Here is a 16,512-nt window from a genome sequence, read left to right on the forward strand (position 1 = left end):
TCCATGTTTCCGCTGCATAGGTCAGGGTTGGGAGGACTATTGTGTCCCATAATGCTCTCTGCACTTCCATACTTAAACTTGTACCCTTCATTATTCTGTTAAGGGACCCATAGACTCCTCTACCCTGTCCTGCAGTCTTCCTTATCCCTCCTTCCATATCACTAAACTTACCCAAGACAGCTTCTAAATGTTTAAATTCTCTCACCTCTTCCAGTCTTTCTTTCCCATATCCAAAACACAATTTAATAAACGTCCTTCTTTCACTCTATATTGTTTTGCAAAATGTATACTTTCACTCTGTTTCTTGTAAAACACTATTACTTTCTTTTACTTGCATTTACCTTCAATCACTTATGCTTACACACATCATAAAACACACTTACAACCTTCTGCAAGTCCTCTTCACTCTCAGCAAACAACACAGTATCATCCACAATCAGGCTTGCCACCAGCCACCGTACCTCACCGCCACCCTCTATATGTATGCCCAGTTTCCCTAGTTTTGCTTTCATCTCACTTATCACTCTATCTATCTTGTATTTCAATTTCTAAAAGGGGAAACAGAAGGAGTCAAGTGGAGAGTGCTCATCCTCCTCGAAGGCTTAGATCAGGATGTCTGAATGTGTGTGGATGTAACCAAGATGAAAAGAAAGGAGAGATAGGTAGTATGTTTGAGGAAAGAAACCTGGGTGCTCTGGCTCTGAGAGAAACGAAGCTCAAAGGTAAAGGGGAAGAATGATTTGGAAAAGCCTTGGGAGTAAAGTCAGGGGTTGGTGAGAGGATAAGAGCTAAGGAAGAAGTAGCACTACTCCTGAAGCAGGAGTTGTGGGAGTGTGTGATAGAGTGTAAGGAAGTAATTCTAAATTGATGTAGGTAAGCCTGAAAGTGGATGGAGAAAGGTGTGTGATTAATGGTGCTCATGCACCTGGTAATGAGAAGAAAGATCTTGAGAGGCAAGTATTTTGGGAGCAGCTGTGTGAGTGTGTCAGCAGTTTTGGAGCTCGAGACCAGGTTATAGTGATGGGTGATTTAAATGCAAATGTGAGAATGTGGCAGTTGATGTAATAATTGGTGTAAATGATGTATTCAGTGTTGTGAGTGGAAATGGTGACGAGCTTGTGGATTTGTGTGCTGAAAAAAAGACTGATGATCGGGAATACCTTGTTTAAAAAGAGAGATGCATACAAGTATACATATGTGAATCAGAAAAATGGTTAAAGGGCATTATTAGATTACATGCTAATTGATAGGTGTGTAAAAGAGACACCTTTGGATGTTATTGTGCCAAAAGGGACAGCTGGTGGATGTTTGATCACTATCTTGTGGAGGCGAAGGTGAAAATTTGTTGAGGTTTTCAAAAAAGAAGAGAGAATGCTGGGTAGAAGAGAGTGGTGAGAGTAAGTGAGCTTGGAAAGGAGACTTGTGTGAGGAAGTACCAGCAGAGATTGAGTGTAGAATGGCAAAAGGTGAGAGCAAATGACATGAGGGGAGTGGGTGAGGAATGGGATGTATTTAGAGAAGCAGTGATGGCTTGTGCATGAAGTGCATGTGGCATTAGAAATATTGGAGGTGGGCAGATTAGAAGGGGTAGTGAGTAGCGGGATGAAGAATTAAATTCATTAGTGAAAAAGAAAAGAGTCGTTTGGACGACACTTGCAAGGAAGGAGTGCAAATGACTGGGAGCTGTATAAGAGAAAGTGGCAGAAGGTCAAGAGTTGAAGTTGCAAAAGTTGAAAAGGAGGGCAGATGAGAGTTGGGGTGAGAGAGTATCATTAAACTGTGGGGAGAGTAAAACGATGTTTTGAAAGGTGATAGATAACGTGTGTAAGACAAGAGAACAAGTGGGAACATTGGTGAAGGGGGCATGGAAAAGATAATAGGTAGTGATGAAGTAAGTATTTTGAAGGTTTCTTGAATATGTTTTATGGTAGGATGTCATATATAGGGTGTTATGGTGGGATGGGGTGAAGCTAGAGAGTCAGGGAGAATGGTTTGGTCAAGAGAGAGGAGGCAGTGAGAGAAGAGGTATTGAAAGCGTTGTGGAAGATGAAATCTGGCAAGGCAGCGGGTTTGGATAGTAATGAGTCAAATTTACACCTCTCAGCACATTAACATCCAAAAGTCTCTCTTTCGCGCACCTATCAATTAACACAATCCAATATCGCTCTCTGGTCATCTCTCCTACTTACATACATATACTTATGTATATCTCTCTTTGTAAACCAGGATTCCCAATCACCAGTCCTTTTTCAGCACATAAATCTACAAGCTCTTCACCATTTCCATTTACAACACTGAATACCCCATGTACACCAATTATTCCCTCAATTGCCACATTACTCATCTTTGCATTCAAATCACCCATCACTATAACCCGGTCTCGTGCATCAAAACTACTAACACACTCACTCAGCTGCTCCCTAAACACTTGCCTCTCATGATCTTTCTTCTCATGCCCAGTTGCATATGCACCAATAATCACCCATCTCTCTCCATCCACTTTCAGTTTTACCCATATCAATGTAGAGTTTACTTTCTTACTCCTACCACTCCTGTTTCAGGAGTAGTACTACTCCTTCCCTTGCTCTTGTCCTCTCACTAACCCCTGACTTTACTTTACTCCCAAGACATTCCCAAACCATTCTTCCCCTTTACCCTTGAGCTTCGTTTCACTCAGAGCCAAAACATTCAGGTTCCCTTCCTCAAACATACTACCTATCTCTCCTTTTTTCTCATCTTGGTTACATCCACACACATTTAGACACCCCAATCTGAGCCTTCGAGGAGGATGAGCACTCCCCGCGTGACTCCTTCTGTTTCCCCTTATATTATACTTTGTCGCAGTCTTTCGCGTCAGCGAGGTAGCACAAGGCAACAGACGAAAGGATGGCCAAACCCACCCACATACACATATATATACATAAACGCCCACACATGCACATATGCATGCATATACATTTCAACATACACAGATATATATACATGTATACACATGTAGATATCCATACTTGCTGCCTTCATCCATTTCCATCGCCACCCCGCCACACATGAAATGGCACCCCCCTTGCTCCTGTGCACGTGCGAGTTAGCGCTAGGAAAACACAGCAAAGGCCACATTCGTTCACCGAAACCACAGCTCCCTTTCAACATCCAGACCCCACAAAACTTTCCAAGGTTTACCCCAGACGTGAAGTGAGAGGGTCAGGGAGAGTGGTTCGATAAACAGAGAAGAGATAGTGAAAGCTTTGTGAAAGATGAAAGCTGGCAAGGCGGTGGGTTTGGATGGTATTGCAGTGGAATTTATTAAAAAAGGGGTGACTGTTCTTAAATGGTTGGTGAGGATATTCAGTGTATGTATGATTTGTGGTGAAGTGCCTGAGGATTGGTGGAATGAATGCATAGTGCCATTGTACAAAGGCAAAGGGGATAAAGGTGAGTTTTCACATTACAGAGGTATAAGTTTGTTGAGTAACCTGGGAAATTATACGGGAGGGTATAATTTCTGGCAAGGCGGCGGCTTTGGATAGTAATGAGTCAAATTTATTTAAAAAGGGGGTGACTCTGTTGTTGACTGGTTGGTAAGGATATTCAGTGTTTGTATGGATCATGATGAAGTGCCTGAGGATTGGCGGACTGCATGTATAGTGCCATTGTACAAAGGCAAAGGGGATAAAGGTGAGTGTTCAAACTACAGAGGTATAAGTTTGTTGAGTATTCCTGGGAAATTATACGGGAGGGTATTGACTGAGAGAGCGAAGGCATGTGCAGAGCATCAGACTGGGGAAGAGCAGTGTGGTTTCGGAAGTGGTAGAGGATGTGTGGATCAGGTGTTTGCTTTGAAGAATGTATGTGAGAAATACTTAAAAACAAATGGATTTATATGTGGCATTTACGGATCTGGAGAAGGCAGATGATAGAGTTGATAGAGATGCTCTGTAGAAGGTGTTTAAGTGCATATGGTGTGGGAGGTAAGTTACTAGAAGCAGTGAAAAGTTTTTATCGAGCATATAAGGCATGTGTACGTGTAGGAAGAGAGAAAAGTGATTGGTTCTCAGTGAATGTAGGTTTGCGGCAGGGGTGTGTGATGTCTCCATGGTTGTTTGATTTGTTTAAGAATGGTGTTGTAAGGGAGATGAATGCAGGAGTTTTGGAGAGAGGAGCAAATATGCAGTCTATTGTGGATGAGAGGGCTTGGGAAGTGAGTCAGTTGTTGTTCGTTGATGATACAGAGCTGGTAGCTGATTTGGTTGAGGAGCTTCAGAAGTTGGTGGCTGAGTTTGGTAAAGTGTGTGAACGAAGAAAGCTGAGAGTAAATGTAAATAAGAGCAAGGTTATTAGGTTTAGTAGGGGTGAGGGACAAGTCAATTGGGAGGTAAGTTTGAATGCAGAAAAACTGGAGGAAGTGAGGTATTTTAGGTATCTGGTAGTGGATTTGGCAGCGGATGGAACCATGGAAGTGAAAGTGAGTCACTGGGGTGGGGGAGGGGGCGAAATTTCTGGGAAGGCGAGAACATTATCTCGGAGAGCAAAAATGGGTATGTTTGAAGGAATAGTTATTCCAACAATGTTATATGGTTGCGAGGCGTTTGCTATATAAATAGGGTTGTGCGGAGAAGGGTGGATGTGTTGGAAATGAAATATTTGAGGACAATATGTGGTGTGAGTTGGTTTGATCGAGTAAGTAATGAAAGGGTAAGAGAGATGTGTGGTAATGAAAATAGCGTGGTTAAGAGAACAGAAGAGGGTGTATTGAAATGGTTTGTTCACATTGAGAGAATGAGTGAGGAAAGATTGACCAAGAGGATATATGTGTCAGAGGTGGAGGGAACGAGAGGTGGGAGACCAAATTGGAGGTGGAAGGATGGAGTGAAAAAGATTTTGAGAGATCGAGGCCTGAATTTACAGGAGGGTGAAACGCATGCAAGGAATAGAGTGAATTGGAATGATGTGGTATACTGAGGTGGACATGCTGTTGATAGATTGAACCAGGGCATGTAAAGCGTCTGGGGTAAACCATGGAAAGTTTTGTAGGGCCTGGATGTGGAAAGGGAGCTGTGGTTTCGGTGCATTATACATGACAGCTAGAGAGTCAGTATGAGCGAATGTGGCCTTTTATCTTTTCCTAGCGCTACCTCACCGGGGAAGGGGGGATGCGGGATGGTGACGGGAATGAATAAAGGCAGCAAGTATGAATATGTACATGCGTGTATATGTATATGTCTGTGTATGTATATATATGTATACGTTGAAATGTATAGGTATATGTGCGTGTGTGGGCGTGTATGTATGCTCATGTGTATGTGGGTGGGTTGAGTCATTATTTTGTCTGTTTGCTTCCGCTACCTTGCTGACGCGGGAGACAGAGGCAAAGTACGAATAGATATTTTTTATTTCTTTTTATTTTACTTTTTTTTTTCTTTTTTTTTGCCGCTGTCTCCCGCGTTTGCGAGGTAGCGCAAGGAAACAGACGAAAGAAATGGCCCAACCCACCCCATACACATGTATATACATACGTCCACACACGCAAATATACATACCTACACAGCTTTCCATGGTTTACCCCAGACGCTTCACATGCCTTGATTCAATCCACTGACAGCACGTCAACCCCGGTATACCACATCGCTCCAATTCACTCTATTCCTTGCCCTCCTTTCACCCTCCTGCATGTTCAGGCCCCGATCACACAAAATCTTTTTCACTCCATCTTTCCACCTCCAATTTGGTCTCCCTCTTCTCCTCGTTCCCTCCACCTCCGACACATATATCCTCTTGGTCAATCTTTCCTCACTCATTCTCTCCATGTGCCCAAACCATTTCAAAACACCCTCTTCTGCTCTCTCAACCACGCTCTTTTTATTTCCACACATCTCTCTTACCCTTACGTTACTTACTCGATCAAACCACCTCACACCACACATTGTCCTCAAACATCTCATTTCCAGCACATCCATCCTCCTGCGCACAACTCTATCCATAGCCCACGCCTCGCAACCATACAACATTGTTGGAACCACTATTCCTTCAAACATACCCATTTTTGCTTTCCGAGATAATGTTCTCGACTTCCACACATTCTTCAAGGCTCCCAGAATTTTCGCCCCCTCCCCCACCCTATGATCCACTTCCGCTTCCATGGTTACATCCGCTGCCAGATCCACTCCCAGATATCTAAAACACTTCACTTCCTCCAGTTTTTCTCCATTCAAACTCACCTCCCAATTGACTTGACCCTCAACCCTACTGTACCTAATAACCTTGCTCTTATTCACATTTACTCTTAACTTTCTTCTTCCACACACTTTACCAAACTCAGTCACCAGCTTCTGCAGTTTCTCACATGAATCAGCCACCAGCGCTGTATCATCAGCGAACAACAACTGACTCACTTCCCAAGCTCTCTCATCCCCAACAGACTTCATACTTGCCCCTCTTTCCAAAACTCTTGCATTCACCTCCCTAACAACCCCATCCATAAACAAATTAAACAACCATGGAGACATCACACACCCCTGCCGCAAACCTACATTCACTGAGAACCAATCACTTTCCTCTCTTCCTACACGTACACATGCCTTACATCCTCGATAAAAACTTTTCACCGCTTCTAACAACTTGCCTCCCACACCATATATTCTTAATACCTTCCACAGAGCATCTCTATCAACTCTATTTTATTTTACCCAACCCACCCACATACACATGTATATACATGCACATCCACACGTACATATATATACCCGTACATTTCAACGTATACATATATATATACATACTCAGACATGTACATATATACACGTGTACATAATTCATACTTGCTGCCTTTATATATTCCCCCCCCCCCCGCATGTGCACGAGGTAGCGCTAAGAAAAGACAAAAAAAGGCCACATTCGTTCACACTCAGTCTCTAGCTGTCATGTATAATGCACTGAAACCACAGCTCCCTTTCCTCATCCAGGCCCCACAAAACTTTCCATGGTTTACCCAAGATGTTTCCCATGCCCTGGTTCAATCCGTTGACAGCATATCCTCCCCGGTATACCACATCGTTCCAATTCACTCTATTCCTTGCACGCCTTTCACCCTCCTGCATGTTCAGGCCCTGATCGCTCAAAATCTTTTTCATTCCATCCTTCCGCCTTCAATTTGGTGTCCCACTTCTCGTTTCCTCCACCTCTGACACATATATCCTCCTCGTCAATCTTTCCTCATTCATTCTCTCCATGTGAACAAGCCATTTCAATACAACCTCTTCTGTTCTCTCAACCACACTCTTTTTATTACTACACATCTCTTTTACCCTTTCATTACTTACTCGATCAAACCACCTCACACAGCTTATTGTTCTCAAACATCTCATTTCCAACACATCCACCTTCCTCTGCACAACCCTATCTATACCCCACGCCATACAACCATATAAATGAATATATAAACATATAAGGCATGTGTACGTGTAGGAAGAGAGGAAAGTGATTGGTTCTCAGTGAATGTTGGTTTGCGGCAGGGATGCATGATGTCTCCATGGTTGTTTGATTTGTTTATGGATGTGGTTGTTAAGGAGGTGAATGCAAGAGATATGGAAAGAGGGGCAAGTATCCAGTCTGTTGTGGATGAGAGAACTTGGAAAGTGTGTCAGTTGTTCGCTGATGATACAGCGCTGGCGGCTGATTCGGGTGAGAAACTGCAGAAGCTGGTGACTGAGTTTGATAAAGTGTGTGAAAGAAGAAAGCTGAGAGTAAATGTGAATAAGAGCAAGGTCATTAGGTACAGTAGGGTTGAGGGACAAGTCAATTGGGAGGTAAGTTTTAATAGAGAAAAACTGGAGGAAGTGAAGTGTTTTAGATATCTGGGAGTGGATTTGGCAGCAGATTGAACCATGGAAGCGGAAGCGAATTATAGGGTGGGGAAGGGGGCGAAAGTTTTGGGAGCTTTGAGGAATGTGTGAAAGTCGAAAACGTTATCTCCGAAAGCAAAAATGGGTATGTTTGAAGGAATAAGTGGTTCCAACAATGATATATGGTTGCGAGGCTTGGGCTATGGATAGAGTTGTGCGGAGGAGGGTGGATGTGCTGGAAATGAGATGTTTGAGGACAATATGTGGTGTGAGGTGGTTTGATCGAGTAAGTAATGAAAGGCTAAGAGAGATGTGTGGTAATAAAAAGAGTTTGGTTGAAAGAGCAAAAGAGGGTGTTTTGAAATGGTTTGGTGACACGGAGGGAAAGGGTGAGGAAAGATTGACCAAGAGGGTATATGTGTCAGAGGTGGAGGGAACGAGAAGTGGGAGACCAAATTGGAGGTGGAAAGATGGAGTGAAAAAGATTTTGAGTGATCGGGGCCTGAACATGCAGGCGGGTGAAAGGCGTGCAAGGAATAGAGTGAATTGGAACAATGTGGTATACCGGGGTCGACGTGTTGTCAATTGATTGAACCAGGGCATATGAAGCGTCTGGGGTAAACCATGGAATTTTTGTGGGGCCTGGATGTGAAAAGGGAGCTGTGAATTCAGTGCATTATACATGACAGCTAGAGACTGAGTGTGAAGGAATGTGGCCTTTGTTGTCTTGTCCTAGCGCTACCTCACGCGCATTCGGGGGGAGGGAGTTGTTATTTCATGTGTGGCGGGGTGGCGACAGGAATGAATAAGGGCAGACAGTATGAATTATGTGCATGTGTATATGTGTATATGTCTGTGTGTTTATATATATGTATACGTTGAGATGTATAGGTATGTATATGTCCGTGTGTGGACGTGTATGTATATACATGTGTATGTGGTATGAATTATGTGCATGTGTATATGTGTATATGTCTGTGTGTTTATATATATGTATACGTTGAGATGTATAGATATGTATATGTCCGTGTGTGGACGTGTATGTATATACATGTGTATGTGGTTGGTTGGGCCATTCTTTCGTCTGTTTCCTTCTGCTACCTCGCTAACGCGGGAGACAATGACAAAGTATAATAAATAAGTGAATATATATATATATATATATATATATATATATATATATATATATATATATATATATATATATATATATATATCCCTGGGGATAGGGGAGAGAGAATGCTTCCCACGCATTCCTCACGTGTCGTAGAAGGCGACTAAAGGGGACGGGAGTAAACCAGGGTTGACGTGCTGTCAATGGATTGAAGCAGGGCATATAAAGCGTCTGGGGTAAACCATGGAAAGGTGTGTGGGGCCTGGATGTGAAAAGGGAGCTGTGGTTTCGGTGCATTATACATGACAGCTAGAGACTTAGTGTGAACAAATGTGGCCCCTGTTGTCTTTTCCTAGCGCTACCTCGTGCACATGGTGGGGGAAGGGGTTGTTATTTCATGTGTGGTGGGTGGCGATGGGAATGAATATAGGCAGCCAGTATGAATTACGTACATGTGTATGTATGTATATGTCTGTGTGTGTGTGTATATATATGTATACGTTGAGATGTATAGGTATGTATATTTGCGTGTGTGGACGTGTATGTATATACATGTGTATGTTTGTAGGTTGGGCCATTCATTCGTCTGTTTCCTTGCGCTACCTCGCTAACGCGGGAGACAGCGACAAAGTGAAATAAATAAATAAATTGATGAATATATATATATATTTCTGAAAACCTCTACAAATCTTCACCTTTGCCTCCACAAGATAATGATCAGACATCCCTCCAGTTGCCCCTCTCAGCACATTAACATCCAAAAGTCTCTCTTTTGCGCGCCTATCAATTGACACGTAAGCCAATAACGCTCCCTGGCCATCTCTCCTAGTTACATATGTATACTTATGTATATCTCTCTTTTCAAACCAGGTATTCCCAATCACCAGTCCTTTTTCAGCACATAAATCTACAAGCTCTTCACCATTTCCATTTATAACACTGCACACCCCATGTATACCAATTATTCCATCAACTGCCACATTACTCACCTTTTCATTCAAATCACCCTTCACTATAAACAAGTCTCGTGCATCAAAACCACTAACACACTCATTCAGCTGCTCCCTAAACACTTGCCTCTCATGAACTTTCGTCTCATGCCCAGGTGCATATACACCAGTAATCACCCATCTCTCTCCATCCACTTTCAGTTTTACCCATATCAATCTAGAGTTTACTTTCTTACACTCTATCACATACTCCCACCACTCCTGTTTCAGAAGTAGTGCTACTCCTTTCCTTGCTCTTGTCCACTCACTAAACCCTGACTTTACTCCTAAGACATATTCAAAGCACTCTTCCCCTTTAACCTTGAGCTTCGTTTCACTCAGAGCCAAAACATCCAGGTTCCTTTCCTCGAACATACTTCGTATCTCTCTTTGGTTACATCCATACACATTTAGACACCCCAATCTGGGCCTTCGAGGAGGATGAGCACTCCCCGCGTGACTCCTTCTTCTGTTTCCCCTTTTAGAAAGTTAAAATACAAGGAGAGGAGGGTTTCTAGACCCCTGCTCCCGTCCCCTTTAGTCGCCTTCAACGACACGTGAGGAATGCGTGGGAAGTATTCTTTCTCCCCTATCCCCAGGGATATATATATATGTGTGTATATACATGTATGTGGGTGGTTTGGGCCATTCTTTTGTCTGTTTCCTTGTGCTACCTCGCTAACGCGGGAAACGGTGACAAAGTATACACGACAGCTAGAGAGTGAGTGTGAACGAATGTAGCCTTTGTTCTCTTTTCCTAGCGCTACCTCACGTGCATTCGTGGGGGGAGGGGATTGTCATTTCATGTGTGGTGGGGTGGTGACTGGAATGAATAAAGGCAGCAAGTATGAATTATTTACATGTGTATTTATGTATATGTCTGTGTATGTATATATATATGTATACCTTGAAATGTAAAGGTATGTATATTTGCTTGTGTGGACGCGTATGTATATACATATGTATGTTGGTGGGTTGGGCCACTCTTTCATCTGTTTTCTTGCGTTACCATGCTAACGCGAGAGACAGTGACAAATTATAATTAATAGATAAGTGATTATTATTATTATCAATATCTCTTTCCCGTGTCAGTGAGGTAGCACAAGGAAACAGACAAAAAATGGCCCAACCACTCATGTACTCATATATATATATACATAGACACCCATACACGCACATATACATACATATACATTTCAACGAATACATACATACACAGACATATACATATAAATCTCCTCTGAGTCTACCTTGGATGGCTCTAACATTTATTTACCCTCTGATGCTCCTCTTATTAATCCTATGTCCTTTCCCATAATCGCTTTTTGAACTGCCTGAAAAGTACTTCTTTTGTGAAAACAAACAAGGTTTATGGTCGTCATGGCATCCATCGCCATGCATTGAAAGAGTGCCTCTGAACTTGTGCTTGCTCATCTGTTCTGTTTCTGTTTAAAAACCAGAACATTTCCTTCTCTGAAGCATGCGTCAGTTCATACCATCCCTGAGAAAGGTGACTGTTCTAACCCCTCAAGCTATCATCTTGGTGCTTTGACATCTACTTTTTCTAAAGTCTTTGAATCCTTCCTTAACTCCCATATCCTCAGACAATTTGAATCTCACGGTCTTCTCTCTCATCATCAGTATGGCTTAAGGCGAGATCCACTGTTGATATTCTTTCTTATCTTTCCTTGAAAGTTAAGAATAATCCTAAAGAATTCTTCAAATCTATAAGATAGAGGAAGACAGTAAAAGAAGGAACTGGACCATTACAAAACAAACATGACACTAACTACTGACAATAAGGAAATGGCTTCCATACTAAATTAATCCTTTAACTCCGAATTAACAATTGAGGAAACATCTCGAATACCGCAACCAGAAAAAGTTTCAAGGATTTGATGAAGAGTTGAAGGTTAGAGAAATAAAGAGCTCTGAAGTGCTCAAATACCTAGACCAATTAAACCAAACAAGATAACTAAGCTCCAATATTTTTAAAAGAGGTCGAGAGACAGCTGATATACCCTGTAACAAAAATATTCAACAAATTCACTATCAGATGGTCAGGTGTCAACTGACTGGAAACTAGCAAATGTTGCTCCTTTATATAAAAAAGGAGATGAAAAGTGTGCCTTGAACTACAGCCAATTAGCCTTACCTTGGTGTAAGGCAAAATGATGGAAAAAGTAATACAAGATAGAATTGTCATGTTTCTAGAACACAGAATTATATTGGACAACCAACTTGGTTTCTGTAATAAATAACCTACCCGACAAATTTTCTGAAATTTTTTTAATGTTATCAGAATAGGGATGAAAAAGTACCGTATGATGTATGTTCAATAAAGTATCTCACAAGAGACTTTTATAAAACATAAACTCAGAGCACATGGTATTGGTAAAGAATTGTACATGGATATGTCACTGGCTCATGGAAGAAAGCAGCGTGTAGTGTTAAATGGCGAAGCCTCAGATTGGCTTGACAATATGAGTGGCATGCCACAGAGGTCATTCCTAGGCCCAATTCTTTTCATAATATACAGGAATGACCTAGAACTCCGCCTCATATCTAAGATCGCCAAATTTGTTGATGATACTTAACTAGGAGGTAGAGCTGTAAACAGGTAGGAGTGCGAAATGATTCCAAGAGATCTTAACTGACTAGCAGAGTAATCAGACAGATGGCAAATGAAATTTACTCTAGACAAATGTAAAGTTGTGCACTTTGGAGGCGTCTTAAGAATATACATTATAACTACAAATTATTTGGAAACTCTCCAACTAAAGTAAATGAAAACAAGACCTTGGAGTTTTCATTAGCAACAATCTGAAGTACGGTAAACAGTGTAAAAAAGGCAACCAAGTGTTAGATTTCCTTGCCAGGAACATAGATTACAAGACACCATAAACAATTTTCACAACTTCTAATTCTCTAGTAAGACCACATCTGGAATGTGCAGTCCAGGTTTGGTCTCCAAGCTGTACAAAAGATGAGGGAAAATTAGAGCAAGTACAAAGACGCACAACAAAACTGGTCCTATCCCTTAGAAATCTGAAATATGAAGAAAGGCTAAAATAATTGGCTCTTCTTTAAAAAAACATAGACTTCACAGCAACTTAATCCAAGTGTTTAAAATTCTGAACATGTTCAATGAGTAAATCATGAACATCTTTTTGAAATATGAGAAAATGCAGTTACCAGGACAAATGGAATCGGTCATGGGAAAAAAACATTTTTTCTTATAGGTGGGTTGAGCACTGGAATAAGTTACCAACAGATATAGTTAATGCTAAGACTTTTGAATACCTTTAAAAGTCGTTTGGACATATATTTTATAAATTCAGGTATACTCTGAGAAAAAAGCCAGAAATGAACTGTATAAATGACAGCAGTAACGGGGACAATGGAAGTGCAGCAGCAGGGAATCGGTGATAGCTTAAAAAACTGCTGAGCGTAATTACATTTTCTTGTCAAATTAAACTTTTTTGTTACCAGACAATCCAGTCATAGGCCAATCAGGCCCTCTGTTGTCTGTATTTCTCATGTAAACTCATCATCCCTGAAAGATTTTGGAGTTTTCTATGTAGTTGCCTTTGATATATCTAAAGTTTTTCATAGGATGTGACATCGGGGTCACATCTCTAAGCTCCCCTCTTTTGGCTTTCCTCTCTCACTCTGCTTCCTTTTTGTTGATCTACCTCCACAGTTGTTGCTGGATCAGCCTTCCCCTCTTTCTCCAACAACAGCAGTTTCTGTCCTGTCTCCTAAACTTAATCTCGTTTTTATCAACTGCTTCCTTTCTTACACAGATAATCAAATGCACTCATACTCTGATGAAACAACATTGCATTCCTCCACATCCTTCAATTCTGCTCTCTCTTCTCTGACTTGATCTGCATCTCAGACTTGGACAGGATATCTCAGTTGAGTAGATGAAATCTGGTTATGTTCAATGCCTCAAAGACACAATTTCTACCCATCTTTCTTTCAAATGCTCCTCACAACTTTCCCCTCTCCTCTGATGGTTTTATGACACCACCTTTTTTTGACTCACTGGACATACTTGGTATCACTGTAACATCCGCCATTCCTTGGACACCTAACACTACGGAAATAGCTAAGCATGCCTCTAGGAAACTGGGAGTTCTGTTTAGATATCAATTTTTCTTGTTTCAAACATTTGCTACATTTAAACAAAAGATTGATCCATTCTTGCATAGGGTACTGCTCTTTTATCTGGGGTGGTTCTAGCATGGCATCCTTGTTTGACAGAGGTAAGTTGAATATGGGCTGACTTGTAAACTCTCTCAAGCTAACTTCAAGACTTTACCTGCCTGTCCTACATCACTATATTGGTATGCTTTCCCTCACCTAAAGGTATACTTTGGTTTTTGCTCCCAAGAGAAAATAGACTGACTTGTAAACTCTTTCAGGCTAACTTCAGAACTTTAACCGCCTGCCCTGTGTCACGATTTTGGTTCACTTTCCCTCACCTACAGGTATCACTTTGGTTTTTACTTCTGAGAGCTGAGTGTTTGTGTGCCCCCGTCACTAACTAGGCTGCACAATACTTGGCAAGCTGCTGCATCATATGATTACTGTGAGGCCATTGGCACCTCAAGGGTGGGCCGTTATGATAGCTGTTTCTTTCCATCCATCTTAAAGCTTTGGCACTCTCTGCTCTCTCATGTCTTTCAAAGTAAGTGTGACGTAGCGCATTTTAAATGACAGGATTTTCACTTCCCTTCATTAACCTCTTTATGTTTCAAGTAAGGCCCAGCCTTAATGTGGACTTTTGTCCATGACTGGAGTCTCCAAGTTGAAAAAAAAGTAATTGTACCATTGTAAGCCAAGGCCACACCATACCACATCATCGTAATCTTTAATTGTATCATACTATCTACCGCACACAACGTCACATCTCATCTTTTCACATTGCACCACAATATTGTTTTATACACTACACCATATTGCTACATGACATCTCATCATACCACCCAATCAACACTGTATCATACCACATAAACTCCATGTCATGACACGTCTTATCTCACTGCATCATCCATTCAGTTTACCATATCACGTCACCCAACAAACAAATGTACCTAGCCTCCTTACGGAGTGATTCGCCTTTTTACATTACTCTCAACCCTATGGAGTCATCCAGTTTGACCCACCATTCTGTTTACAGCTATTACATGGCAACAGTGGAAGATAAACCTGGCGAACGTCACCTATTCCGTGTAGCTGATTCATCGCTGACGCTTCGTATCCCAGAGTGCCTGTCATGCCTGGAGGCAGATAACACAACTGATGCTTGCCTGTATAACAGAGCACACCTGTCCCCAGACTTTGCCTTCTTCGTCCTCGAGTGTCTTGGTCCAGATGTCCCCAGGACCTATCTCTTTTCCACATGGAGTAATCAGGTACTTCCACTGTTCATGATAACATTTCCTTGTAGGTCATTTGTATTAAGAGGATAGATTTCACCATTGCAAAAGTATTAGATTGATGCCAAAAAATTATAGAGTAATTATTATTTTTAGATATTTATGTACCATTACATAACAGGTCAGCATATATTATCACAAGAAAGTCCACAATGTCAACTTTATTTCAGTCACGCATAAACCCTGAAAGAATGATTATGCAGGTTAAACACTACCTTTATTGCTGGTTTGAATATCAGTGTCAGCAGGCATCATTGCTTGAATGAAGAATGTAATATTGAAGTGTTAGATCCAAGAAGAAACTTTTTTCCTTTGAGCTCATTCCTGTTATCATTTGGTAAATAATGTTACAAATTGATAGTATTACTAATGAGTGGAGAAAAATTAGAAATAAGGCCTGCAGTATATTTAGTGTTTTATTTTGGTATTAATTTCTCTCTGCCATCATAGTTTATCACAAGCTCCTTTTATAGATCTGTTACCAGACAACCCCCCCCTCCCTCATATTTTGGATTTAACATCTGTATTTAAATGTATTTCAACCTTAATTCCTGTAGTTACTCCTTAGTCATAAGGTTAGTCCGTTGTTTGAATATTACAACTTGCCAGCATAGGTTAAACTTAGCTTCTGCTGTTAATGGTAACTGTAAACTGAGTCTTCTTCTTTGACATGAACCACTGCACACTAGTTTAGTTTACTTCTAGCTCCTCCAGCTAATTCTGATGATAGATATTGCAAGTCGCTGCAGCTGTTTTATAGCACTGAACCCTGCTTTTTGCTTTACCAGCATAAAGATCCTATCTCCTTCAACTGCTCACATTCTCATATGGAACCAGTACCATCACACATTTCCATTTGAAGTATAGCTCAGACACCTTATGTGTCAAATGTTGGCTTTATCACTAAACCAACTGAGAGCTTTGTGTGTTATCATTGTAGTTTTCTGAATGCAGATGAATCAAATTAGGAAAATACAAGGAAAAAGATACCCAAATAGATGCGGTGCTAATACTTGCTCTCATGTGATGCTACCACATGCTCTTTTCCCAAACCAGACCACCTGAACATTACTGTTTGTTTAGGAGTCTAGGGGATGGCTAACAGTTTCTTTTAGTGAGACTTA

At 41.3% G+C, this 16,512-nt stretch overlaps 1 protein-coding gene across 5 annotated transcripts in view; it reads left to right on the plus strand.

Moving 5' to 3' along the window:
* Nucleotides 1–16,512, plus strand: part of Dpp10 (Dipeptidyl peptidase 10) — a 788,027-nt gene that overhangs the window by 670,751 nt on the left and 100,764 nt on the right. For all 5 annotated transcript variants that reach the window (XM_071671396.1, XM_071671390.1, XM_071671391.1 and 2 more), the window contains exon 11: nt 15,130–15,364. In XM_071671396.1, coding sequence (XP_071527497.1) covers nt 15,130–15,364 — 235 coding nt within the window. The remainder of the gene's footprint in view (nt 1–15,129; nt 15,365–16,512) is intronic.

Source organism: Panulirus ornatus, chromosome 16 (genome assembly GCF_036320965.1).
Source record: "Panulirus ornatus isolate Po-2019 chromosome 16, ASM3632096v1, whole genome shotgun sequence".
Lineage (NCBI taxonomy): Eukaryota > Metazoa > Arthropoda > Malacostraca > Decapoda > Palinuridae > Panulirus > Panulirus ornatus.